Here is a 27,380-nt window from a genome sequence, read left to right as displayed (position 1 = left end):
TTTCATGAGCACAGTATTTTTTAAATTAATCAATTTATTTTTGGCTGCACTGGGTCTTTGTTGCTGTGTGGGCTTTCCTCTAGTTTTGGTGAGCACGGTCTACGCTCTAGTTGTGGACCTTGGGCTTCTCATGGCAGTGACTCCCCTTGTTGCCAAGCACAAGCTCTGAAGTGCTCAGGCTTCAGTGGTTGGGAGCACAGGCTCAAAATTTGTGGCATGCTGGCTTAGTTGCTCCACAGCATGTGGGATCTTTCTGGACAAGGAATCGAACCCTTGTCCCCTGGCAGGTGGATTGGCAGGTGGATTCTTTACCACTGTGCCACCTGGGAATCCCTGCTGCTGCTAAGTCACTTCAGTCGTGTCCGACTCTGTGTGACCCCATAGACGGCAGCCCACCAGGCTCCTCTGTCCACGGGATTCTCCAGGCAAGAACACTGGGGTGGGTTGCCACTTCCTTCTCCAGGGGATCCCTGAGTACAGTATTTTCACCTTCTCAAGTCAATAGTATACTGACGATTGCTTGTAGAGGTTTTAATACTCTGCTTGTCCTGGTTTCTTTCCACATGCTTTTCCTGCTGCTTATTCTGGTTAGCTTTTATAATGAAGGCTTTCCCAAAGTGTAATGATAATCCTTGGCCAGTAGGGATTAGAAAGGACAGAAGAAGTTTTCCTTTGGCTCATTGTTATCTGCTGGTCTTTCCCCTGATGCTGTTTCTTCTTTCCATCTTCAGGTTGGGGAGCAGGAGGTGGAGGATGGGAGTGGTGGGTGGAGTGTCCATCTATCTGGCTGCTAGGATTCTGGAAGTGGGCTTGGGGAGTGAGGCTGGTCTTACTGTTTGGTATGCAATATTCAGTCATCCTCTTTTCAGCTTCAGCTTCCCTCTGCTCTCAGCTGAGCCTCATGTTCCCGAGTCCCGGTTCTCTTGCTTATGATCTCTAGAGATTAAGTTGGTTTCTCTTGTGCAGGCTGTGGGGAGATTCTTGGTGGCCACATGAAGTGGTGATCTTTAAATATAGTTCAGTTCAGTCGCTCAGTCGTGTCCGACTCTTTGCGACCCCATGGACTGCAGCACACCAGGCCTCCCTGTCCAACACCAACTCCCAGAGTCTACCCAAACCCATGTGCATCAAGTCGGTGATGCCATCCAACCATTCTTATTCTTAAATACAGACTTCCAGCAAATTCCCATTTTCAATCCCATACCTCCCTCCATCTTCTGCTGTGTCTTCAACACCTGAGGCTTTTGAGGTCCTGTGGTACAAAGGGCTTATTTCTTATCTGGAATCCCCTCTGGCTTCTTTGGTTTCAGTGATGCTCTTTAAATACTTCCTTCATTCTTTGGTGATAGTTCTCACTCCCTGACTGCCCTTGAGTGGGCTCTTGGGAAGGCCTGCAGAATTAAGTGTCAGTGCGTGTGATGAGCCAGAGGTCTGGTGAGGCATTTTGCACAGGAAAGTTAATACCATCTCTCCAGGGTCAGTGTGGGGGTAGAGAGACTGGAAGTGAGTGAGTGATAGTCACTTAGTCGTGTCTGACTCTTTGCAACCCCGTGCACTATAGCCCGCCGGGCTCCTCCGTCCATGGAATTCTCCAGCAAAAATACTGGAGTGGGTTGCCATTTCCTCCTCCAAAGAGAGACTGGAAAGGACATGGAAATAAGAGGAGGCAAGTGAAGGGACCTCCCTGGCAGTCCAGTGGTTAAGACTCTGCAGTTCCATTGCAGGGGGCACAGAGCAGTCCTTGGTTGGGGAACTAACAGCCCATATGCCAAATGGCACAACCAAAAAAAGGAGGCAAGTGCATTAAAGGTGAGGCAAGAGATGACGGTCGTGAAAACGAGCTGCAGCAGAAGGGAAAGGAGGCAGGAAATATCAGGCAAGTAGGATGAAAAAGACCTTAGATGTAACAGAGAGGGATGCGTCGATGATGCCCTCTCAGTTTCTGACCCAGGTGGCAGGTGGCTTAGTGATGGCTTTGCTGAGACAAGGGATAGAGTACGAGCAAGTCTGGGTGAGGATGGCTTCAGCTGGAGGAGTATGAGAAATCCACGGGAATTCCAGGTGGAGGGATCCGGCAGGCAGGTAGATGTGAGAGTTTGATGCTGCCTTGTCCTTGCCAATTATGTCAGCTGAAGCCAGCGGCAGGAATCAGATCATCAGCTGGAGGGCAAGGAGGAGGGAAGGGTGGAGAGCTGAAGACCATGCCGAGATGGCAGGGATAATCTCTGTCCCTCGGGAGTCATATAAATGAGGGAGTGGGACCAGCCCAGCCCATCACTCCAGAGCTGAAGACGGTGGCCATTCAGGCTCTGATGTTGGCCAGCAGACTCAGAGCCCATAAATTCCTCAAGAACTGTTTATCTAAGCCCTGCAGCCCCCCATCCCTGAGCCCCGGGAGAGGACTTACCCGCTTTTCTGCAACTGTTTAAAGACAGCTGATGGGGTTGCCCCTGGGCTTTTCCATCTCCTGGGCACAAAGAGAGTTGATGGTGGAGGGTCCCCCTTCACCTCGAGGTCTTACTGAAAATCCAGATCGTTCCTGGCTCCCTCCCACAGGCACACACACAATATCAGCTCTGAGGTCTATCCACGGGAGACCCAGTCCTCATGTTCCTAGATGTCGGAGTGGGTGGCTGGCCTCAGGTCTGACACCCAGAAAGGGGTCACCCTGGAGTCTTCTGTCTACATGTACCCTGACAGCCCTGATGGATGTAAAAATGAGCATGTTCACTTTGATTGCTTGCTACCCAGTGTGTGCACTTCACCAAGCCCTTGATGTGCTTTCTGTCACTGAATCCAAAGGACTTTAGGAGATGGGAACATACTGTGCCCATTTGACAGATGAGAAAACTGGGGCCCAGAGAAGTCGAGTGATTTTGCCTGAGGTGGAGTCTGCATGCGCCTATGCTGGGCACACTCCCAAGTTAGAATGCTGAATTTATGATAGATGCTGGCCGTGTCCCTGTCCTGGGAGAGCCCACCCCCAACCCTGCCACCCCTCAGCCATGATGAGTGTGTGTGTGTGAGTGTGTATGTGTGTGTATGTGTGTCCCTCCCTGCTCCTGTGCTCTCCTAGACTGCCCTCCAGAGACCACAGGAATTCTGATGAATTAATCTCATCACTTTATCGAGAAGGCACTTAGAGAAATTACAAGGCAAGGCCACCAGCCTGGGTTTGCTGGCAGCCAGCCGCTGGGGCCATAAAACAAATTGAAGGGAACAAAAATAAATAAATAAAATTAGATTTCTCTCTCTCTCTCTCTCTCTCACACACACACACACACACATACACACAGGGTCAAGAACATCTCTAGGTTCTTGTTGTTAATGCTTAGTCTCTTGTCAAGGGAGTACACCGGTACCAAATCAACAGACACTTATTGACCCCAGGCTAGAGTGACAACCCCGAGAAACCCAAGACCTGTCCTTCAAGGGATTGACAGGGCTGGCCGAAGGGCTGAGACCAGTAAATGCAAACACTTAGCTGCCTGGAAGTGACATCTCAAGGTGGCCTGAGTCCCCATGCCCCAAGCCCCATGAGCACACAGCCCATTGGAACAGAGCAGAACCAGAGCCTCAACCTTTTCATTACTAGGATGGGGAGGTGTTCACTTGCAGCATTGTTGGGAAAGTGAAAGATGCAACATATGAAAAGCAGAACTGCAGCCGCTTCCTAACACCTACTCTGTGCCAGGCACGGGGACTATGGGGAGGAGTGGTCTGGGAGAAGGAGACAGTGGTGATCCGGGTGATGGACAGAAGGAGCACCTTCCCACGGGGCGTGAGGCGAGGAGGTGGAGGGAGCAGGGTGGGCTTGTTCTAAGGCGCAAAGGCCTGGGGGCCTAGGAGGTCCCTGAGATCCAGGAACTGATAGTTTCATAGAGCAGTGGGGAAGGTGAGGCTGGAGGTGAGGTGGGGGAGTGGGCTAGAGGCCAGGGACAAATTCTGCAGAGCCTTCTAAGCCAGGACAGATAATTGGCTTATGTATGGGGTTTCCTCCTTTCTTTCTCTCTTTTTCACAATGTGTTAATTTCTGCCATACAGCAAAGTGATTGTTCTACATAAATATATCCTTTTTCAGATTCTTTTCCATTATAGGTTATTACAGGGTATTGAATATATTCCTTTGGGCTATACCCAGGTCTTTGTTATCTGTTTTATATATACCAGTTTGTATCTGTTCATCCCAAGCTCCTAATTTATCCCTTCCCTGTTTCTCTTTTAAGTTTATCATGCTTATGTGAATACTGAAATTATTTCCCCTGAAGTTACACAAGTTACCTATGAGATGATTAGGGTCAGGTCATAGAAGGGAGGGGCACACAGACTCTTTCTTCTCTTTACCTCCTATCCTCCACAGAGGATGACCTCCGGACACCCTCCCCACAGAAAGATGGTGCTGGCTGGACTTAAGAATGAGAAAGAGGGGGATTTCCCTGATGGTCTAGTGGTTAAGACTTTATGCTTCCAATGCAGGGGGCGCAGGTTCGATCCCTGGTTAGGGAACTAGGATCCCGCATGCTGTATACTGGAGCCAAAAAAAAAAAAAGAATGAGGGATCTGTAAGGTGCTCCAGGCACATAGACATCTATGAGCCTGTTTTCTTACTGGTGAAAAATGAGGCTCAGAAGCCTCACTGAGCTGTGGTGAGTACTCTGTATATTAGGCACCTTGTAATTGGGACTCAGTAATGTCATTACTTGGGGGGGCTTCCTTGGTGGCTCAGACAATAATGAATCTGCCTACAATGCAGGAGACCTGGGTTCCATCCCTGGGTCGAGAAGATCCCCTGGAGAAGGAAATGGCAACCCACTCCAGTATTCTTGCCTGAAGAATCCCATGGACGGAGGAACCTGGTGGGTTACAGACCATGGGGTTGCTAAGAGTCAGACACGGCTGAGTGAGTTTCCCTCATTCAATGTCATTACTCAAAGCATTTTTTGGTGGTAGAAATGGTTCATGCTTGTTCTAAAAAAATCCAATAGTAAGTGGTTTCCAAATGCAATGTGTCACAGTGGATGACACATGGGACTCATGGAGAGACTGAGACCTCAGTCCCCCCTTCCTCTAGACCTCAGTTACTAGGTTGGTGCAGGGGCCTGTCTGAGGTCCTCAAGCTCCTTGTGGGGTGCAGGGGTGGCACAGGGGCTCTGTGTGGCCTCGGGTAGCTCACTTCTACTCCCTGGGTCTCAGTTTCTTGATCTGTGAAATGGGGCACCGGTGGGTCCCAGAGGGTCATTGTGAGGATGGAGGGAGCACATAGTAGGTGCACAATAAAGGTGGCTATTATTACTGCTAAAATGGAGGGGTTATGTGTGGGAGATTCCGAGGACAGGCAGGCCTGGGAGTTGCCCTTTTGAGCCCTATCGTGGGCTGGGTGTGGCCTTTCGGAGGCTGCTCTGTGCCAGGCATCATCCTTGCTGGGCGAGCTGGGTTCCAGAGGGAGGTGCAGGTGGTGTGATGGGCATTACTTATCCCTGCTCCATGAGGAGGTGGCACCGGGGTGGGGGTGGGGCAGACGGTTTGTACCAGTTCAGAGTCTGTTCTCTGAAAACCAGACTCAAGCAGACTGCACCGACTGGGAAGGGGACGGGTGCTGAGGAGGCAAAATAAACACAGAACAGCTCTTCGGCCCCCCGCGGCCCCCCACGACCCCCTGCGGGCCCCCGCGGCCCACCGTGGCTCCCCGCAGCCCGCCATCCTATACTGTATCTTCCTCGTGCCTGTCTCCCCCGCTCCTCTGACAATTCCACTCCCTTCCCGCACCTGCCCTCCCCCCAGCCCCATTGCCTTTCCTTTGGCCTCAAGGCTTGTTACGGCTGCACAGAGCACATTTGTGAGATGAATGTGGAGCGGGGAGGGTGTTCGAGACAGAGGCTGCACCCCAACGTTAGAAAGGCAGCTCCAGGGACTGCCCTGGTGGCCCAGGGGTTAAGACTTCATGCTTCCAGTCCAGGGAGCATGAGTTGCATCCCTGGTTGGGGAACTAAGATCCTACATGTCAGGGGAAGTGGCCAAAAAATAAATAAATATAGGAACTGATGCCAAAAAATTAATGATGAACAACAACAACAACAAAAATAAATAAATAAGAAAGGCAGCTGCAGCCTCTCCCAATCGTGCTGTCAGCCCTCCCGGGAAGAGGCCTGAAGAAGAATAGTGGCCTTCCCAGAGCATTTGAAAATCAGTTCATTGTCTCAGACGGTAAAGAGTCTGTCTGCAATGCGGGAGACCAGGGTTCAATCCCTGGGTCGGGAAGATCCCCTGGAGGAGGGAATGACAACCCGCTCCAGTAGTCCTGCCTGGAGAATCCCAACGGGCAGAGGAGCCTGGCAGGCTACAGTCCATGGGGTCGCGAAAGAGTCAGACACTTTCACTTTCATCTTGAGCAAGACTTATACAGTTCCCTGGCTCAGAACCACTCTGGAAACCTCCAGTTTCTCATCTGTAAGCTGGGGATGGTGTGAGCACCTACTTCATGGAATTGCTATGAGTGTTTGGTAGGTCGTTCTTTCTGAAGGTTTGTCTTGCCTGCCTTCTTTGCAGCAGGAGATGATTTCAGGCCATCTCGATGACGTGGTGAATAGCACACCTTGTCTTTTCGGGGCTCACAGCCTCCGCAGCACAGGGCCAGGTTCATGGAACTCATCATTATCACCCATTTAAGGGGTGACATGGAAAATTAACCGCAAATTCCCTCTGCAGCAAGGAACTGTGCTTATAAATTCACCAGCTTCCGTTGAATCGTGCTTTACAATTTTTAAAGCAGTTTTACATCCACGGTCTTGCTTGATCCTTCGTTTAGCAGTTATTACAACTGTTTTGCAGATGAGGAAACTGTGACTCAGTGAGAGAGAGAAAAGTGATTTTTCTCAAGCTGGGTGGCCTGGGCCTCGGCCGTGGGATGTGGGAGGCAGGCCCCTGGCCCATGTGGGCTCAGAGCTGCCAAGAAGCTTTTCCCATGAGTTGGGGCCCAGGCTGGAGGGCAGAGGGTCGGTCAGCAGTAGGATAAAATTTCTCTGCTTTGGATAAAACGTCAGCTCAGTGAGTTTTGAGGTCCCAGGTCAGTGGTGGCTTCAAGACTGTGGGTGACCCGGGCTTCCCTGGTGACACAGTGGAGGACAGTCCATCTGGCGGTGCAGGGGACACGGATTCAAGCCGTGGTCTAGGAGGATTCCACGTGCTGCAGGGCACCTAAGTCCGCGAGCTACAACTACTGAGCCCTTGCGCCAGAACGACTGAGGCCCATGGGCCTAGAGCCTGTGCTCTGCAATAAGAGAAAGCCATCTCACATGCCCACGGCCATAAGTCTGCACCGCAACTAGGGAGTAGCCCCCGCTGGCCTCAACCAGAGAAACCCACGCAGCAATGCAGACCCAGCGCAGCCATAAATAAATAGAGCACCGCGTGCGTGTCAAAGAAAATTTTTTTTAATTAAAAAAAACCTCACATCTTGTGCTGAGCTTGTTTGAAACTAGGTGACCGTTCTTCAAAGCTGTGGCTGCCTGGCTGACCTGACCTCTGGCTCTGGGGTCTCTGTGTTTAAGAGAGTTGGAAACACCCTGAAAAGTGCCTCGGAGCACTTCATCCTTTGAAAGCCACTGCTCCATGGGAACCTCGGGGGTGGGGGGTGGGGAGCGGTGAGCTGGTCAGTGAATCCCCATCTAGCCTGTGGCTGGCGGGTTGGAGCGGCGGGCCCGGATGCACCCGGCAACACTTCTGTGTCTGCTTCCAGGCAACATCGAGTACAGCTGCCCGGCCACCAACGAGTGTGAGATCACGAAACGGAGGCGCAAGTCGTGCCAGGCCTGTCGCTTCATGAAATGCCTCAAAGTGGGGATGCTGAAGGAAGGTAAGAGCCCCGCTTCGGCCACACGGGGCCACGCCGAGGCCCAGGCCCCAGGTGAGCTCGCCTTCCCCGGCGAGGCTCAGACCCCCCGGGAGATGCCGGCAAGCTCTGAACGTGCTCCCCGGGCAGCGCCCAGACACAGGTCTCTCCCTGCAGCCCAGGTGAAGGCCCTGTCCCTGGGGTTGCCATCTCACCCACCCTGCGGGCGGCTGTGCAACACCCCAGCCTCTGCAGAGTCCTCCACGCCCTCGGGAGCGGGATTTGGGAAGCAGGGGGTTGGAAATTCTCCACCAAAGGTCCTTTGGGGAATCACAGCCCCACTCGGCCCTTAGACAGCTGGCTTGGTGCTGCTGGGAAAGGCTCTTCTCGGGAACAAGCACCCTCTCTCTCCTCCCGGGGAAGGAAGGCTTGAGATGCTCAGTGGCCCATGGAGTGTGGGGGTGCAGAGACTTTAAGGCCGAGGATGACTAGTCCATGCTCTTCACCTGCCAGGGTCAGCCTCTGCTTTGGCAGGTGCCCCGGATGGACGTGGCCGTCACCCGGCTAGTGTGTTCCTCCGCCCCTGTCCCCTGCCCTCCCCCTTGCCTTCCTCTGTCCTGTGCCTCTGTTTCTCCTCTAGTGCCGCGCCATCCAACGCGGCAGCACGAGCCACGCCTTCTAAGTGTAAAACACACCCCAGACTCAGAAGACTTACCAGGATGGTGAAAAGGCCTGTGAAATATGGCAGTAATAATTTTTTAAAATGATGTTGAGATGATGATAATCCGGGTATACTGGGTTAAACAAAACATATCATGATATTGACATCACCAGCTTCTTTTTAACCTTCTTTAGGGTGGCGAGTAGAAAATTTAAAGTGACTGTGCTTCTCGTTATTAGGACAGCATGGCTTTTGGTCTCTCCACCACCTTCTCCGTCCACCTGCTCAGGCTGATGACGCTCACTGAGTAGCATACTTGGAAATGGGGTGTGTGTGTGTGTGTCTGTGGCTGTGTGTGTGTGTCTGTGTGCATCTGTGTGTGTGTATGTGTCTGTGTGTGTCTCTGTGTGTGTCTGTGTGTGTGTGTCTGTGTGTGTGCATGTGTGTGTGTGAGTGTGTGTCTGTGTGGCTGTGTGTGTGTCTGTGTGCATCTGTGTGTGTGTGTGTCTGTGTGTTTCTTTCCTTCCACCGCTTTTTGTGTGTGTGTGTGTGTGTGTGTTTTTAAGATTTATTTTATTTATTTTTGGCTGCACGGGGTCTTCATAGCTGCATGAGGGCTTGCTCTAGCTGTGGCGAGGAGGTTGTGTTGCTTGGCCTTCTCATTGCGGAGGTTTCTCTGGTTGTGGAGCACAGGCTCTAAGCGTGCGGGCTTCAGTAGTTGTAGAACACAGGCTTGGTTGCTCCTCGGCATGTGGGATCTTCCAGGACCAGGGATCGAACCCACCTCCCCTGCATTGGCAGGCAGATTCCTAACCACCAGACCACCAGGGAAGCCCCCTTCCACCGCTTTTAAGGGGACAATTCTTACAGATTAGCTTTTGTGATGTGGGGCCCTGGAATCCTTCCAGAAATGGGAGGGGGCAGGAAAAAAACTGTGTGCTGATGACCAGATGATCTGATCCTGAGGGGCTAGAAGGGAAGGGGGCTGGAATGCAGGCCCTCGCTGGGAGAGGCTTCTACAGCCCAGTCTTGAGGAGCCCAAGGCCCTTCTCCCAGCCTCTTCGAGGGCCCAAATTTAAGGTGCTTTGTCCGTAGGATGACTTGGACACTGTTGTGATGTGGAAATTGGGGATCCCTCCCTCTGTCTTCCAATCTGGGCTCCTCCTTCACCTCAGGTCAGCCCAGTTCTTCCACAACCCCGGTGTTGACATGTCTCATCAACTTTTAAACTGCGTGTCTTACTCGTTGCTTCATGTAACGCTTTTGAGATGGAGAAGGCCACTCAACTCTTACTCACAGGCCAGCTGCTCTGCAAAGTGGGAGCGGAGGAATCGACCAAAAAGCCAGTCCTCTTCCTAGATTAAAAAGAGGCTGCACTGGACCTGCTGAAAGACTTGTCTATTTATTTGATTCTACCCAATTTTGGTCCACCCCTCTGTTGGGGGTGGGGCACTCAAGCTAGTGCTTGAACCAGGTCCCCTGATTTCTGCACCAGGTTCTTTCTGCTCCTCCAGAGCATCTTGGGGTTCACAGATGAGGAAACTGTGAATAAATGTCCGCAGAGGCGTGCCTTAGCACTGGTCTCCTTACTTCCTCCTGCATCCTGCTAGGAACCAACCAGAGGCTTTCTCAGCCTTGGAGAGACTCCTTGCTCTTAAGTTTGTAAGGATGTTCTGGGAAGCTGGTGTGAGGATCCTGACTCAAGCTGGGGACCAAATGTCCAGCAGCCTTTCCTGGGTGGGGTGTATAGCTTTTCTTGGCATATTTCACAGCATCTGAAGAACTGGGAGCTGAAGGAAGCTGATTGCTATCAATATACTCCTGAATTTGAAGGGGGACAAAACCGAGTTCTGTAAGGACTCACGCTGGTTTGAGGGATGGGCATCCCAGAGCCTAGGGTCTGGAGCTTCCCCGTGCTCCGCTGTGTCTCCTCCCCACGGCACAGGTCAGGGTTTGGGTAGGCTGCCAGTCCCAGGGACGGAGAGGTAAGGAGAAAGTGGGGATGGCCGCTCAATCCCTGGACCACCTGGCAACCCTTGAACAGGGTTTTTTTAGGGACTACCGCATGATGGGAGGAGAGTTGGGGTACTTCCTAGTGGCCTCCAGAAAGGGGGAATGATGAGGGTAATCCACACAGGCCAGGAAGCAGACAGCCAAGGGCGCAATCCATCAACAACAGCAGCCCAGCCATTTAAGAGGAGTGAGATGGATGCTGTGTGCCCCAGGATGCTGGCATGGGATGCTGGGGGGTGGGGGGAGCATGGACCTGAGATCACATGCAGAGTGGGTGTCTGAAGCTGCTGGCGGAAGCCGGGAGCATGTGTTAGATGAGCTTCCCGGGGCCCGGCCCGAGGTCCCTCAAGAGCTTGGGTCCCAGGAGGAGGCGCAGACCCTCCCCGGCCTTGCCCTGCCCCCACAGTTGGCGGGGGAAGGTGACACAGAGGCTCCAAGGCTTCCACTTAGCTCATTGAGCTCGTCCCACGGTACCGAGCCTTGGCAAGATGCTGGGATCAGGAGCTCCACGGGGACCGGCCCCTTAGGAGGAACGTACCTTATTGCCGAGCCTGGGTCTCTGCCAGGCAGTAGCTCTTGGCAGCTGCCCTGGCTCCTGCTTTTGTTTGGGGGTGCCGTCCCCCACCCCCCTCCACTTTGGCCCCCACCATGAGCAGGGAGCCCAGGTCCCCAGAGTCAGCTCAGACTCCCTGCCTCCCTCTGTCTCCTTTCAGAATTTGACCTGACCCTGAAATGCAAACTCCAGTCTTCCCCGAGATGGCCTGCCATCTTCAAGGCTCCATGGTGGGCCTCGGGCGCTGGGGAGCCCGGCTCTGGGCTCTTGGGTCTTCTGGGGGAGGGGCCCGGGGAAGTGGAGAATGGAAGGCCACCTTCCCCCTCCTCCCCTCCCATTTCCCCCTTCTATCTAGCAGCTCTGATTGCCTTTTACAGCCTTTCTTTTCTTAAGTAAAATGACCTGAGAGGTTGCCGCATGATTTGGGGCGGGGGGGGGGGGGGGGGGGGGGGGGGAGGCGCCCAGCACCTGCTAGGGAAGTCAGAAGTGGGGCTTTCTTTGGCTCAGCCTCTGCCTCGAGGCTGCTGTTGGCTCTGGAAGCTTCAGCTGTGGAACCTAGGTGATGTCCAAGGGTCTGTCTCACTTTAACCCAGTGTTTGAAAATCTGTGTCTTCAGGGAAAAGGGTAATGATTCTCTTTATGAGAAACCAAATACAAAATCTGCTCTGGGCTAGGAGTTGGTGCCCACATCCTCTCCTGACTCTGAGGTGTCCTTGCCCTGTCTATTGTTTCTCACACACCTGTTTCCTCATCTGTGGAGCAGGGGTGTTGATGCTGAAACCTGTTCTCCATCACCAGGCCAAGGTGAGGCCCAGATGGGACAACTCCTTAGTAAGATCCGCTGCGGACTGGCTTTAAGAGGTCAGCTTCCCTGGCACATTAAAACAGTATTAGATTCAAACATAATCTCGTTTTGTGCTCAACTTTTCGGCAACCTAACCACTGTGTTAGGCGGGGCATATTGGTGTCCAGTTGCCCTGATTCTCTTCCTGGATTTGCTGGCAGGGGTCTTGGAGGAGGCATCTGCCTTGGGCGAACCCCATCTGGGGTCTAAAATGAGGATGAGAGGGGCTCCCTTGGGAGGACCATGGAGACAGTCTCCCCTGATGGGCGAGGGTGTGGCCTGATGGCCCCTAAGCCAGGAGAACCTGGAAAACCATTTGCTGCATTTCACAGCACCCCAGCCCCCGCCCCCACATCTGGAAATTCAGCAAATCACCCTGCACAGATTGTCCCTGCAAACTTCTCCTTCTCCCCACCTCACTTTACCTCCCTCAGGCCCCCGGCCTCCCAGGCCTGCCCCATTTCCTCCTCCCCTCAGCCCCTGGCCTGCCTTTCCCCAAGTGTTTTCTAAAAGATATTTGATTTCCGTGAAAGCTGGGCTGCCGTCCATGCAATACGCTCTCACTCTCTTTGTGCTTGTCGGGAAGGCAGAGGGCTCCTCCAGGGATTCTGGGTAATTGGGTTAGTGGCCAACTCATGTCAGGAAATTAAAAGGCAGCCCCGATCAGGTTCCCCCTGCATGGGATTTAATGGCTTTGTATTTATAGAGTCTCCTGCCTCTAGCCCATGCCAGAAATACCACTTCTCTGGCCTTATGAATGAAGAAAGAGGATGAGAGATGACTTGCCTTTAAAAATTCTCTTTCTTTTCTAAAATACATTAGTGTTCTGAAACAAAACAACTCTTGAGTACTTCAGAGAACAGTTTTGAACTAGAGCACAAGAACTCTGATGGATGTTTGTATTGCCCTGAACCACTTCCCACCCTACAGGCACACATGCAGAGGCACACGCAGCTAGCTGATGGCTCCCAATATCTTCCCATGTGGCCTCACACCTTGGGCCACTCAGGCTCGATGACTTGATGACTCTGGTTGAGGAACTGTGGATTGAATGAAGTCACAGAAGATGGTCTTGTCTGTGCTGAGCTCTTATTACTGTTCATTCAGGGCTTTGGCTCATCAGACATTTGATAACAGGTTCAATGGTCATATAGACCCTGTAAAACCCCAGTAGAACATTTATCAACTCCTTGGGTGATTTACTTCTTAAGCCTCCCTCTCCTCCTCTGTGAAAGGGAAATGTTAATAGTGCCTGATTCATCTTGCTCCCCATTCACCAGGGAAAGCCCCTAGGGTTGTACCACAAAGTAAGATGTCAGTCATTGATTTGAGAGACTCCACACTGTGCTAAATCATTGATTTCTTCCATGTTCCAGAGGGCAGTTTTGAATCTCCTGTAGCCTCCCTCCCTCCCTGCTCCTTGGCTGATGACCTTGCTTCATATTTGCTTGAGAACATAGAAACAGTTAAGTAGGGAATTTCTAAACTTCCTGCTGTTGAATCCACAACCTTCCCACTTGTTTTCCATCTTCACTCTTGTTAGAGGTGTTTCTATTCCTATCAAAAGTCAGTCTCCCCACCTCTGCTCTAAATTGCATTCCTCTTTATCAGGGACTTCACTCCTATAGTATCATGTCTGCTTCCAGCCCCATCAAACCCTTCCTCACTGCTGGGTCATTTTCATCAGCACAGAAACAAAATTTAATTTAAAAAGCCCACAACTGTACTTAGGGCTTCCCTGGTAGCTCAGCTGGTAAAGAATCTGCCTTCAATGCAGACCCCTGTTTGATTCCGGAGTCAGGAAGATCTGCTGGAGAAGGGATAGACTACCCACTCCAGTATTCTTGGGCTTCCCTGGTGGCTCAGCTGGTAAAGAATCTGCCTACAATGTGGGAGACCTGGGTTCAATCCCTGGGTTGGGAAGATCTCCTGGAGAAGGGAAAGGCTACCCACTCCAGTATTCTGGCCTGGAGAATTCCATGGACTGTATAGTCCATGGGATTGCAAAGAGTTGGACACAACTGAGCGACTTGCACTTTCACAACTGTACTTTGATCCAAACTTCATCTCTGTTCAGCTACTGCTATCTTACCCTGCTGCCTTTCTCAGTGAAACTTTCCTGAAGAATTGACAGCATTTACTATATCCATCCACTTTAAAAATAAAAACAAACAAAAACAAGCAAAACAGTCCCGTAAAAAGTAAGCATTGAGTAGATCCAGAAAAATACTTACACTATATTATATTAGTTACGTCTAAACTTCTATACAAAGAGACTGCCTTCCTCAAAACAAAAATCTCAGACTTAAGCAAGATGGAATTTTAATTCTTTCTCATTAAATAAAATAGTTGAGAGAGTCAAGGGTGATCCAGGACTGTTTAGGCAGCTTTACCATCCTTAGCAAGTGGTTTCCACTTGTGGACCCAGTTATCCCCATCTCCCAGACAACCAAAAGGAAGAAAACCCTACATCAAATCATTCCAATGGCAGGAGCCAGAGTGGAACAAGTTCCTTCCATTTACAACCCATTGGTGGAATCTAGTCACATGGCCACACATCTGTGCTAGGATGTCTGGGAATTGTAGTCTTTAGCTGGGACTACCATGTGTCCAACTAAACCTGTGTCAGTATGGAAAAAGAAAAGAACATATCTTAAAGGACAGGCATTGTTATTGGCCAAAAACACATGTAAAGTAGGGAAAATACTGGTACTGTCCATGCAGTCTAAGAAAAAAATTTTACCCTTAATTTTGAGGTTTCCTCTGTGTCTGAGCCCCCATTCATTACTTTCAAGGGCAGCTATTATCTTGATTTCACATTATTTTTCCTTGCCTTTCTTTGTAGTTTTATCGTAGGTTTGTATCTTGAATCATATCGTGTTTTTAGTTTTAAATGAAGTTATGCTATATGTGTTCTTCTGCATCTTGGTTATTTTAGTCAGTATTTCTGAGATGAATGCTTCTTGTTGCGTGGTTCTGTAATTCATTTATTTTCACTTCTGTATTATAGGAGTCAGCCGGATACATACATTTGTGGGCCAAAAGGTCTCTGTCTATTTAACTCCGCTGTTGTAATAGGAACACAGCCATAGACAATATGCTGCTCTTGTTGTTCAGTTGCTCAGTTGTGTCCAACTCTTTGTGACCCCACGGACTGCAGCACACCAGGCTTCCCTGTCCTTTACCATCTCCCGGAGCTTGCTCAAACGCATGTCCATTGAGTCAGTGATGCCATCCAACCATCTCATCTTCTATCATCCCCTTCTCCTCCCGCCCTCAATGTTTCCCAGCACAGGGCTGTGCTCCGTGAGCCTGTCCCCAATTTTTCCATATATTCTGGCCATTTTATTAGTCATTTTTGCATTTGTTGGTATTACAAAAATCTCATTTATAGCTTTCTTCTCTTTATGGAGTCCTTTGATGGACAGAAGTTAGTGATTTTAGTAAATTGGATGTATCAGTCTTTTCCTTTATGGCTTGCACTTCTGTGTCAATTTTTTTTTTAAAAAAACATGTTTTCTTAACCTGCTACTGTAAAGATGCATTCCTAATCTGCCTTCCCCATGTTGGTCTTGGATTCTGCTGGACTTGACTCTTGAGTACAGTGAGCTGGCTCTGGGATGGCAAACTGCTTTTAGGTGAACTGTCAGCTCTAGGGTGTGGGGCAACTGCCTAGAATGTGTGATTAAAAGGCTTCTTAGGCAGAACCCGGGATCAGTAGGCAAGAGTGCCATGATTGATTAGCAATGTCTGCCACAGACCAGGAAATGGAGGGTGGTGGCGTAGCTGACAGCTTTTTGCCATGACTGATCTAGTGCAACTGAGTTCAAGTGATTTGCCCAAGGCCACACAGCTAGTAAATAATCAAGTGGTTGGTTGCGGGGGGCGGGGGGGAGAGAATCCAGTCTCCTTGGTTATACAGGAATTCATTCTGTTTTAAAAGATGTATTTAGCTGTGTTGGATCTCGGCTGTGGTACGTGAGATAGCCATTGCATCGTGTGGGATCTCTCACTGTGGGTCACAGACTCTCTAGCTGTGTCGTGAGGGCTCCAATGCACCTGGGCTTCAGTCACTGTGACATGCACACTCTCTAGTTGTGGCACTCAGGCTTCGGAGTGCGCAAGCTCAGTAGTTGCAGTGAGCGGGCTTGGTTGCTCCAGAGCACGTGGAACCTTAGTTCCCTAACCAGGGGTCAAACCCTTGTCCCCTGCATTGCATGGCAGAGTCTTAACCACTAGGTCATCAGGGAAGTCCCAGGAATTCCTTCTAAGAAGCCCAGTTCAACTCATTGTAGATACCTTGGCCAGTAAGCTAGAAAGAAAGTGAAGTCGCTCAGTTGTATCTGACTCTGTGACCCCATGGACTGTAGCTACCAGGCTCCTCCATCCATGGGATTTTCTAGGCAAGGATCCTGGAGCGAGTTGCCATTTCCTTCTCCAGGAGAGCTTCCTGACCCAGGGATTGAACCCCAGGTCTCCCCTATTGAACCCCAAGTAGGCAGATGCTTTACCGTCTGAGCCACCAGGGAAGTCACCAGTAGCCTACAGCCTGTCCTCAACTGGGGAGAAGAGGAAGGGAATGCAAAGAGAGACTGGGCTGAAACAGCTTTTCCTGGTTTGGTGTTCAGTTTTAGAGACTTCCTGATAGCTGGGAATGCAAGGATAACTCAGCCTTGCTGAAATGTCCTTGGGGACATAGTGCTCTGGGTGGGAAGGGTCTGGAGGAGAGAGCAGCAAGAGAGTGGACACTTCTTTAAAAGGCAGAAGGCTAGGACCTCATCACCCAGTAGCATCTTACCCACTCTGGAGCAGCTGGCACAAGCCCTGGAGTACCAGGCGGCATGTGTGTTTATCCACCTGCAAGGTTTCATTCTCTGAGCTTGTAGGGTGCCAAGTGCCAGGCACTCTTCGTATGATGATATGACATCAGGGTAAAAGGCAGCCCAAGATAGTTGCGCTGCCAGAGACAGCTAGGTGAGCTCACCTGTCACCCAGAAACCCCTGCAAGACAGGTGGCTGAAAGGAGCCCAGATTATGCAGGGGCTGTAGATGAGTGTTTAGAGCATTCTGCTAGGCTGCGAGGTGGGCATCAGCACATCCACGTGACCCACAGCCCCTGGGCCCTTTAGAGGGGGTTGCTCCTCTTTCTGGAGATGGGTCAGCTATAGTTCGGTAGAACTTATAGGTAGAGAGTCAACACCTAAGTCTCCTGGAAGGAACACTGCTTAGACAAAAGCACCATGTAAAATAGGTTTAGTGCAGTGCTTCCCGGGCCCGGTAGGTAATCTGAGTCACTAGAGGAGTGATTGCAAAATTACCCTTTCCTGTATAGCTCCCCTATTAACTTAGAACCAGTTGACTCAGAACCTTGAGGAGGGTTCTGTGTCGTTCAAAGGCTCTTAGGACATTCTGATGGTCATACGGGATGGGTGGTCTCAAGTTCAGAGCAAAGATGATACGGCTTGGAGATCAAGCTTCAGATTCTCCCTCTGACCTTTCCTGGCTGTGTGACCCTGAGAGAGTTACCTGACCTTTCTGAGCCTCAGTTTTCACTTGGGCATAGTAATAATCACGTATTCCCTCTCCCTCACTTTTGTGACACAGATCAAACGAGATGTGGAAAGAGCTTTGCAAACTGCACAACGTTGTAGACATCATTAATAAACCAAGGATGTTCAGTTGGGTGTGTGTGGGTGGGAGCGGGGTGGGGTGGGGATTTCTAGGGGGAAGAGAAGGGTCTTGACTATGACAACTTTGCAGTGTCAGGACTGGAGAAGACTCCGGCTCAGAACCCTGCCTGCGTTTCCTGTGGGAAGAGAAATGTGATCCACAGTGCCTGTCACAGGGACAGGCTGTGGGCCAGGTGTGGGGCCATGCTTTCCCCAGCTTTACCTGGTTATTTTTAGTGCCTGGGATAAAAGAAAGAAACTTAAACTGCACTCCCCCCCCACCCCCCAGCTGCTGTCCCCCTTGCATACTCTGCTATTTTTACTTCCGAAAGGCTGGGATCTTGGCCAGCTTAGGGAGGGCACTGAAGAAGAAAGCGGGGAGTTGAGGGGTGGGGGGAGCAGGAATTATTTACTTCCATTAAGAAAAAAGTCAGAAGCCTGATCACATCAAGTCAGCAAGTGGACATCTGATCTAGGGCACAGCAGCCGTCAGCTCTGGCTGCTCTGACGTGCCTGCAGTGGGTTGGAGAGGTCAGCAGATGGGACAGGGGCTTGGGGGAGCTCCCCCTTACCAACCTCCCCCACTGCCCAGCCCCGACACCTCCAAGCAGTTTCTTCCCAGAGCAGCCCAGCAGCTTCTTCGCTCTTTCCTGTGCCCTGAGCTGGGAAGTGGGGTTGGGCATTTCAAGTGCAGGGAGACCAGCCCAGTGATGAGGCTGCTGGGGGTTGGGGACTGTGTGGCCTCAGCTGAGCACATTCAGGGGGGTATCTGTGTTGGCACCGCGTGCCCTTGGGCACAGTATTCTGCGTCTCTGAATCTTGGTTTCTTGAGAGGTTTTGTTTAACACATCTGACTCACAGTAGTTATAACTATGGAGAAGGCAGTGGCACCGCACTCCAGTCCTCTTGCCTGGAAAATCCCACGGATGGAGGAGCCAGGTGGGCTGCAGTCCGTGGGGTCACGAAGAGTCGGACACGACTGAGCGACTTCACTGTCACTTTTCCCTTTCATGCATTGGAGAAGGAAATGGCAACCCACTCCAGTGTTCTTGCCTGGAGAATCCCAGGGACTGGGGGAGCCTTGTGGGCTGCCGTCTATGGGGTCGCACAGAGTCGGACACGACTGAAGTGACTTAGCAGCAGCAGCAGCAGTTACAACTAAGGGGATGTGTTTCTCTCTCTTCCCATGAGGCGAGCTGGAAGTTCAAGGCAGACTCTACCACTTTCCTAGGCAGATGAAAGGAAAGAGATTCCTATTAAGTGCCTACTGTGTACTGGGCATATTACTATTTTGATATAATTACTATCAGTTCAGTTCAGTTCAGTTCATTCACTCAGCTGTGTCCGAATCTTTGCGACCCCATGGACTGCAGCACGTCAGGCCTCCTTGTCCATCACCAACTCCTGTAGTTTACTGAAGCTCATGTCCATTGAGTCGGTGATGCCATCCAACCATCTCATCCTTTATCATCCCCTTCTCCTCCTGCCTTCAATCTTTTCCCAGCATCAGGGTCTTTTCAAATGAGTCAGTTCTTCAAAGCAGGTAGTAATTATGTATGATTACTATATTGAGATATAATTCACCCAGGTAAAGTATACAATTCAATCGTTCTAGGTATATTGTATTATTTTAATTGTGGCAAAATATATACAACAAAATTCACCTATTAAAAGCCTTTTTAAATTTTTTTTGCTATACCATCTGGCTTGTGGAATCTTAGTTCCCCAGCCAGGGACTGAACCTGGACCACGGCAGTGAAAGTGCCAAGTCCTAACCACCGGACCACAAAGGAATTCCCTAAAAACGATTTTTAAGGAAAAAACATTTTTTACATACAGTTGGCGTTAAGCACATTCAGTGTTTTGTGACCATCACCACCACGTGTTTCCAACACTTTTTCATCATCCCAAATAGAAATGACAATAACGCCCCTCTCTCTGTCCCCGGCCCCTGGGATCCTCCAAGCTACTTCCTATCTGTTAACAGTTATTTCTTATAAGTGAAATCATACAGCATCTCTCCTTTCGTGTCTGGCTTATCTCACTTAGCATAATGTTTTCAAAGTTTCTCGATGTCATAGCAAGTATCAGAACTTCATTCCTTTTTCATGACTGAATAATATTCCATTGTATGTATAATACCACATCATATCATGGATGTTTGTGTTGTTTCTGCCTTTCAGCTGCTGTGAATAATGTCACCAAGAACATATGCAGATGGGTATCTGTTCAAAGTCCTGATTTCAGTTCTTTTGAGTCCAGACCTAGGAGTGGAATTGCTGGGTTGCATTTCCACAAGTAGTTAAACAAATTTTTCATTACTCTTTTTATTTTGATATAATTGTAGATTCATATGTAGATGTAGGAAATAATGCAGAGAGATCTCATGTTTACCCTTTACCCAGTTTCTCCCAATGGTAACATCTTGCTAAACTGTAGTTCAATATCACAGCCAGAATATTTACTTTGATACAGTCACAATATGGAACAGTTTCAAGGATAAAGTATTTTTAATAATGTTACTATTAGCTAACATTTATTGAGCACTCCCTATGTGTCATCTACAATATTTTAAGTACCTTACATGCATTAACTCATTTAATCTTCACCACAATAAAGGTAAGTGCTACTGCCATCCTCATTTTACAAGTGCAGGAGTTGAGGCACAGAGGGGTGAAGAACGTGCTCAAGGTCATTAAGGCAGCAAGGGGTAGAGTCAGGTCTGACCCTAACATCCGTGCTTCCTCTTTTTAGAGGCACAGACACCTCTGGGCCTCTACACAGTTGCAGCTCTCAAAACAAGCACAGTCTCCAGGCCAAGCAGCAAGTGGCAGCCGGGTAGGCTCCTGGCTCTTTGCAGCCAGGCATTTTTTTGGCCACACCACAAAGCTTGCTGGATCTTAGTTCCCTGACCAGGGATCGAACCTGTGCTCCCTGCAGTGGAAGCGTGGAGTCCTAACCACTGAACCGCGCCAGAGAAGTCCCTGCATCCAGACTTTATAATGGAGCATCTCGGTGTGAACCTGCTCACTCACTCCGTTCACAGTCTTCGCCCCCTGCTCCTGGGGAAGGGTGACCAAGCACAGCCCACCTCCCCGCTGTCTTGCTCAGGGCCAAGCAGGAACAGATGTCCCCTCACAGAGCCACCAAAGAGGATTTTATGAAGGCACTACTTACAGAGCGGAGGGTGGGATCCGGGGAACCAACCAGAGGGGGTGATACACCCTGAGACTAGCAACAGCAGGGAGCATTTAATAATCTCAACTTTCAGAGACCAGAGATGAGTTGCTCCAGGAAGCCAGAGAGAACTGGGCTTGTACTTAGTGGTCAGAGTTACACTTCGGGCCCAGCAGGAAGGGAGTAAGGGTTAAGTACCCCTCATTCCAGCTCTCTGATCGAGGCACTGCAAACCCAGCAGGAAGCCAGAGACCAGAGATCCCTGGCGATGGGGCAGGGCTGACTTGATTAGTAGCTGGGACTAGAGGAGCCAGCTGAGGACAGCCGGGCAGAAGGCTGCTGGTGCGGAGGCGTAGCTGGCTCTGACAGGGTCTTCACGCCGGTGGTTCTCAAACCGCCTCCTGGCAGGATTCCCCCACCAGCAATGAGGGAGTCTGTTCTCTGCTGAGGCCACACAGACTGCAGGGCGCTGGGAGGCACAGCTCCAGGGCACCATTCAGATGGAATTCCAGGCGATTGGTCCCCAGGGGTGTGCCGTTTGGCCCTGGCCCCCCCACTGCTGGGTTTCTTCTACCACCAGTGACTCAGGGCCCTTTGAGAGACGTAAGACGCCTGGGCTCTGGAGTCAGATCGAATTCCTTCCTATGAGGCTTTGGCAAGTGACTCACTTTCCCTCATCTGTAAATGGGATAATAATAGAAGCTCCCTCATAGGGTTGTTGCAATCCCTAAATGAAATATACACATGCAGCGCTTAGAGCAGGGGCAGCGCCAGGGAGCAACTGGTCAGTAGAGGTGAACTTCAGCTTATACTTGTATCTGTTAGATTTAAGGGGGTTACCATGTTGGCCAAGAAGGGGGACAGCTTCTTATCTGGGCTTGGACTCAGCTAAAGGCCTCAGTCTTCAAGGTACATGCATTCCAGTAATTATCAATCTTTTTTGTATTCAAATGACACACTAATGAATACTTAATTTTGGCCTGCACATGTTAAGGGATTAAACTGTACTGAACAGTCATTGAAGCAAAGGATAAGTATTTATTATAGTATTTAGAGATCTGGTACACTTTACCTGAGAATATTATTGATGCCTTTTTAAATTCAGAAAGTATCAATAAGATGATACAATCTAATAATCCCAGACAGTAACTGTAAATTACTTAGTATTTTAATATGCTCTCTGAGCCTGCCTTTTAGATATTTCACTAATGTAAGAACACAAACAATGAGTTTACTCTCGTTTCAGTTTCAAATCCCCAGCTTTATTTTTTTTTCCATTTGCTGTTTGTAAAGACTTAAGTATCCTAATTTAAAAAGTAATTGCGCATCCTATCAGTGAAAATTGCTTTTTGCTGCAAGTTGCAGAGAACTTGACTGCTAGTGGCTTAAGCATCAATAAATGAGATTGATTTCCCCACCAAACAAGAAGTCTGGAGATGGGTGATTGCACAGACTTCTCGGTCACAGCGTCAGGGGCTCAGGCTCTGCCTTTCTTCTCTGGTGTTTGGTGTCTTCACATGGCTACTTCATGGTTGCAAAGGGGTTGCCTCAGCTCTAGGCTTCATCTTCCAGGTCAGGGCAGAAGGAAGGCAAAAAGAGCTGCACCAACAATGTCTGTCTCTCTTATCAGAAAAGCAAAACCATTCCCAGAAGCTCCCACCATGGGCTTCCCCTTATATCCCATGGGCCAGAACCAGGCCATATGACCAGCCTTGGTTACCAGGGAGACTGAAAACGTGGGAAACAAAATTGCTTGGACTAGCTAGGGCTCATTGTGTCTATGAAGAAAATCTGGATCCTGTTAGCATGGAAAAGGGGAAATGGAATGAAAATTGGGTAGACAACTAATAATGTCTGCTAGACCCAATGGTTAGAATTTGGTGATCCACCTCTAAAGGATTCACGATACAATATGCTGCTGTATCTCTCTGGATGAGGACTCAGTCCATACCATTACCTCTTGGGAAGGAGCTACTTCTTGTTCACTAAATATGTGCAGCAGAGTCAAGGGAAAAAACACACACATTGGCAGATAATAAGTATAAACATAGACAAATGTCTGTTTAGGCCAAGTGCCAAGGAATTCAGATCTCTGTCCGCTGTCTCTGCCCTTGAGGGGCTGAACCTTCTCAGGGCAGAGCAGATCACATCAATAAAGACAAATGCGTAGAAGGCGAGGAGGTGACCGGCCTGAAAACACTGTACAAATGTAGGAAATACAGGGCGCTTGGCTATGGAAGGAGGGTGACCAAAGATGTTCAAGTCCATAAAGGTTGTCTTGTGGAAGGGAGGTAATCCTGTAGGATGGAATGCAAGGTAGGAAGTGATCTGGGGACAGAATTTAGGTCAATACCAGGGGAAATTTTCAGGAGGAATGGGTTGCCTTGAGAGAGTGAATTTCTGGCGGCTGGAGAGACAAATGGAAGCTGGGGGAAGGTCTTTTGTTTCTTTGGTCGGAAAGGCTTCATTTTAACGGGCACATCACTTTACTCAGACACTTGATTGCCTCCCACAAGTTGGGTGCTGAAGCGAGACTGCAATGATAAATGAAATGAAAGTGCTTGTCGAGGAGTTGCCCACAATCCACCCGGGAGATGGGCGCATGGTGTACAGTGGTGAAGAGTTGTTTTGACCTTGGTGGCTGTAACACAGAAAAGACAAAGGGAGCCCAAGAATGGCATGGTCAGCTCTGCCAGGGGAGTCTGGAAAGGTTTCCCAGTAGAGATAATACTTGGACTGGGCCTTCAGAGGTGCGTCCAGGATATGTACTGCCTTTGGGGGTGGTTTGGGCTATTCATTTAGAGGGGGGCCCATCTGCCCAATCCCAGCCAGGGTTTATGACCCTAGACAGCTCTACCCTAAATGACAAACCCTGACTGTGGGGCAGTGTTATGGGGAAGGGAGATCTCAGAACTGGGGCAGACGGGACCCTGTCCTCTAAGAGCCTGTTGAGTTGGAGGTGGTATGTGAAGTGCCAGGACACAGAGCCGTGGGAGTGATGGCCTCGCTCGGCTATTGGAACCACTTTCCGATTTACCAACCATTTTCCCACTATTTTGTCTTTTATCACAAAAGCCATATGCGGCAAGCAGAGTTGGTATAACCACAGTTTCCATCTCTACACTGGGACCGAGGCTGTGAGAGCCAACTTGGCCGAGGCCGCCCAACCTGTAAGGGCGGAGCCGGCCTGGGACCTCGATCACTGGATCCTGTGGGCTGGAGGGATTTGGGTTTGTGAGCTGAGCATGACTTGGAAAAGCAGATGGGAAGCAAGGAGATGAAACAAACCTCAATACCAGATATCAATTTGTGCATAATCAAACCCTACAGGCTCCTTTTTTTTTTTTTTATCAGAATAACCTGATAATCAATACACTTATTGATTGGAGCTATTGACCATTGTGCTGTCAAGATCTAGAGGAGAAAATTTAGAAAGTTTATACCTGCTGTGCCCTGGAAAGTCATACCTTGGAATGGCAAAGAACTTGGATATTGGTTCATTTATTGGGCAAATTACTAAATCTCTGTGAGCCTCAGTTTATCTTGTAAAATGGGGATAATAACCCCTGCTGTATACCTTGTGGACTAAATACAGCAACACATACAGAAAGCCCGCCATAGGATTGGCTGTTCTCATTCTCGTTGTCAATGTGATTTACCGGAAGGTTGCACAGAACTGGGAGGAAGAGTACTAATGATGGTGATGGTGATGATCTTAGTAACAGCTCCGTTTTCTAAGCACCCATGTGACATACTGGTACCACAGCAGCCCCTGGAGTAGGACGGTGAGCAGCCCCTGGTCATAAGGAGTGCCTGATTAGGAGAATCCCAGTGTGTTATTGGAGCCCGGGAAGAAGCACCCAGCCTGGATGGGGGACTGGGGTGGGGGCGGGTTGGAGGCAGGTTCATTCGTGCATGTATCAAGATTTTCTCGAACACCCACAAAGTGCCAGGCCCTGTGTGAGGACAGAGTGTATTAGATGGGGAGGCAGGGACAGAGGTGGCATACGCCCATCTCCTTGCCCCACTGAGGGGTGGGTGCCTCCTTTTCCCCTTGTTGAGCAGCTCCCTGTCCCATTGACAACTGTCTGGGATCAGGCAGCCTGGGTGGGAGGGGGGAGTTCATGAGACTGGCTTCTAGCAGGGAAAGCCAGTGAAGTGGGGAAGGGCCCCACTCTGGACTCCAGGTCAGACCCTGGCACATAGTGGGTGCTCAGGAAACTGGGATCCTCACGTTCCTCTATGCCTGCTGCTCGGCGTTTTCACTCATGGTCTTGCCAGCTTTCCAGGCGGAGAAGCCTGGTGGAGGGCTGGACTCTCCTCAGGGGTAGTACGCAGGGCTGAGCTGCTTTCAGGCTGGGTCACAGGACGGGGCCAGGAAGACTCTTCATGGTATGCGGGGCCATCCTTCTGCCTTCACATGCCTGCTCCTTCTGCCCTCCCAGAAGGGGCTGGGAGGGGTGAGCCGGAATCCCATCAGCACACGGGTCTCGGTCTTTTGCTGAATGGGATTCGGCTGCCCCGTCAAGTTCCCGAGGTGCTAATGGAAGTGGATTATTCAGACACGTCTGCTAGGAGACTGGTGCAGCCCAGCTCAAACTCTTCCTGTGCGTACGAATCACCCTGCTGAAATGCTAGCTCAGCTTCTGCCCAGGGCCAGCCCTGAGAGCTTGCAGAAGAAGCTCCGCCCTGCTACTGCTGCTGCTGGTCAGGGACCACCCTTTGAGAAGGAGGCAGCGGTCGGTGCCCCGCACACACCTGCATAGGGTTCTATCAAGTGTGTGCTAACCTGCCACCTCGTGACTGCGGCTCTGCCCAGGGCTTTCTCTGGCCACCAGAGCCTTCTCAACGCAGACCTGTGACTTGCCAGTGACTGTGGGAGAAGTGGGTAAATGCCCCAGTGGCCCTTGTCCCCAGCACCGTAGCTGAGGCATGTTCTACACTGCCTCCCCGGGTCCGTGGTGAGGCTGAGCCGGTTGTCCACAACAGTCATCCACTCAGGAACACACTCGTATTGACTTCCTCCCTGCAGTTGCCTCCCAGATAAACCGCCTGCGTTATCTCAGCATCTGATCCTGGAGCACCCACTGCAAACGTGGCCCGTTGCAACCCATTCTGACACTCAACACAGAAGGGAAGTTCATTCATCAGGAGGCTTAAGAACCACACTTAGCCAGACAAGGACCAAGGAAAGCCCCTGAGAGCCCAGGCACGGGAGATGCCCTAACCAAGAAAGTCTGGCCCAGGGCTGCCCATACCCCTGCAGCTGAGGACAGTACTGCTGGCCTCCTTAATAAGATGACAAGAGGGGAGCTGCCTTGAAATAGGAAGCAGGGGTGGGACGCTGGGTAGACCCTATTCTGGAAAAGAAAAACTTTACTACAGCCGTGTTCAGCATCAAGCACAAAAGCGCCAGTTGTGGGGTAAAATGGACACTGCTGATGAAATGCCAAGCGACTAGCTCCCCAAAAGACATTCCCTCTAGGGCAGCCTGGCTGGGTGGGCTTACAGCAGCCTCCAGGCCCTTGGCACACCCGCTGTGGGCCAGGAAGATGGCAGAAGGTAGGACTGGCAGGAGGAAGTGCCAAGGAAAGACAGGGCCCTGAAGACCAACTGGCTGGAGCTGTGTATTGTGATGCTGTTGACCTTTGGGGAAAGGACGAGAAGGTGAAGCCACTGAGCTTGCTCCTCTGGGGCCTCGGACTCTGTCTTTGACTTCTTGCGTGTTTCAGTCAAGGTCCATCTCGTGGTGAGGGAAGGAGCGCCGCTTTGCTTATGGTGTTCTCACTTGGAGCTAAGTCGATGGGCTCCAGCCATCTTTTTAGGGCAGGCCATACAAGTCGGTGGCTATGCGTAGTTGTGTGTGCCCGGGTGAGGAACCCACAGGAGGTCCTGTCCGCCCCGCCTGCTGGCAGGGGTGTCAAGTGGTAACAATGTGTGTATCCAGAAGGCAGGGGCTAGGAGTGGGGTGGGTTTCCTGAAGGTGGTGCGAACTCAGTGACAATAAAGGGTCTCCCTAGGATTGGGCCTTACTCCACTGGAAATGGGTGTCAGTGTGGTGTGGCCACACCTGCTTTTGAACTTGCTGTTGGCATCCTTCTAGGCACTGATGTTCCAGGTGTGACCAGGACTACCTGGTTCCCATTCGGTGGGGTTTGTGTAGAGGACATTTGTGTCTGCATTTATGTGGAAGACAGACTTTAGAACTGAGCCCTGGAATTTCTGAGGGTGGGATCCAGAAATTGACACTTGTGACGCGTGTCCACCATCTAGACGCTTCTTGTGTGAAAAGTTTGAAAGTCATTGTTTTAGCTCTTTGGAAGTGTCACCCATGGCAGGGATTTCTTTCCTCTCTCGGCAAGCTAACTCAGTCCTGTTTGGATTCATAGCAGATCTAAAATGATGCATCATCTTTCCCCAACTCTTGGAGGAGTGCTTTTGCTGTGCTTTGCCTTCTGGAAACAGAAAGACTCAAGAGCTGAAGTTTGCTTGGGAGAGATTTCAGGACAGAAAGGCAGGACCAGGCCTAGGGGAAACCTGGATGGGTCATTACTGTGAAGACGATTATCTTAGGATTGTCCAACCACCTGGCCTGAGGCTGGCCATGGGGCAAGGTGCAAACAGCCATCGGGGTG

At 50.4% G+C, this 27,380-nt stretch overlaps 1 protein-coding gene and 1 non-coding gene across 2 annotated transcripts in view; both read left to right on the top strand.

Annotated features, from left to right (window-relative positions):
• Positions 1–27,380, top strand: part of ESRRB (estrogen related receptor beta) — a 56,237-nt gene that overhangs the window by 11,404 nt on the left and 17,453 nt on the right. Inside the window, 1 exon segment of the mRNA XM_061158345.1 lies at positions 7,736–7,852. Coding sequence (XP_061014328.1) covers positions 7,736–7,852 — 117 coding nt within the window.
• Positions 4,434–4,506, top strand: TRNAW-CCA (transfer RNA tryptophan (anticodon CCA)). The gene has a single exon. It is a non-coding gene; the product is annotated as a tRNA-Trp (tRNA).

This window comes from Dama dama, chromosome 12 (assembly GCF_033118175.1).
Source record: "Dama dama isolate Ldn47 chromosome 12, ASM3311817v1, whole genome shotgun sequence".
In the NCBI taxonomy this organism is placed as follows: Eukaryota; Metazoa; Chordata; class Mammalia; order Artiodactyla; family Cervidae; genus Dama; species Dama dama.
The sequence above is the reverse complement of the archived record's forward strand: the minus strand, read 5'-3'. Positions and strand labels throughout refer to the sequence as shown.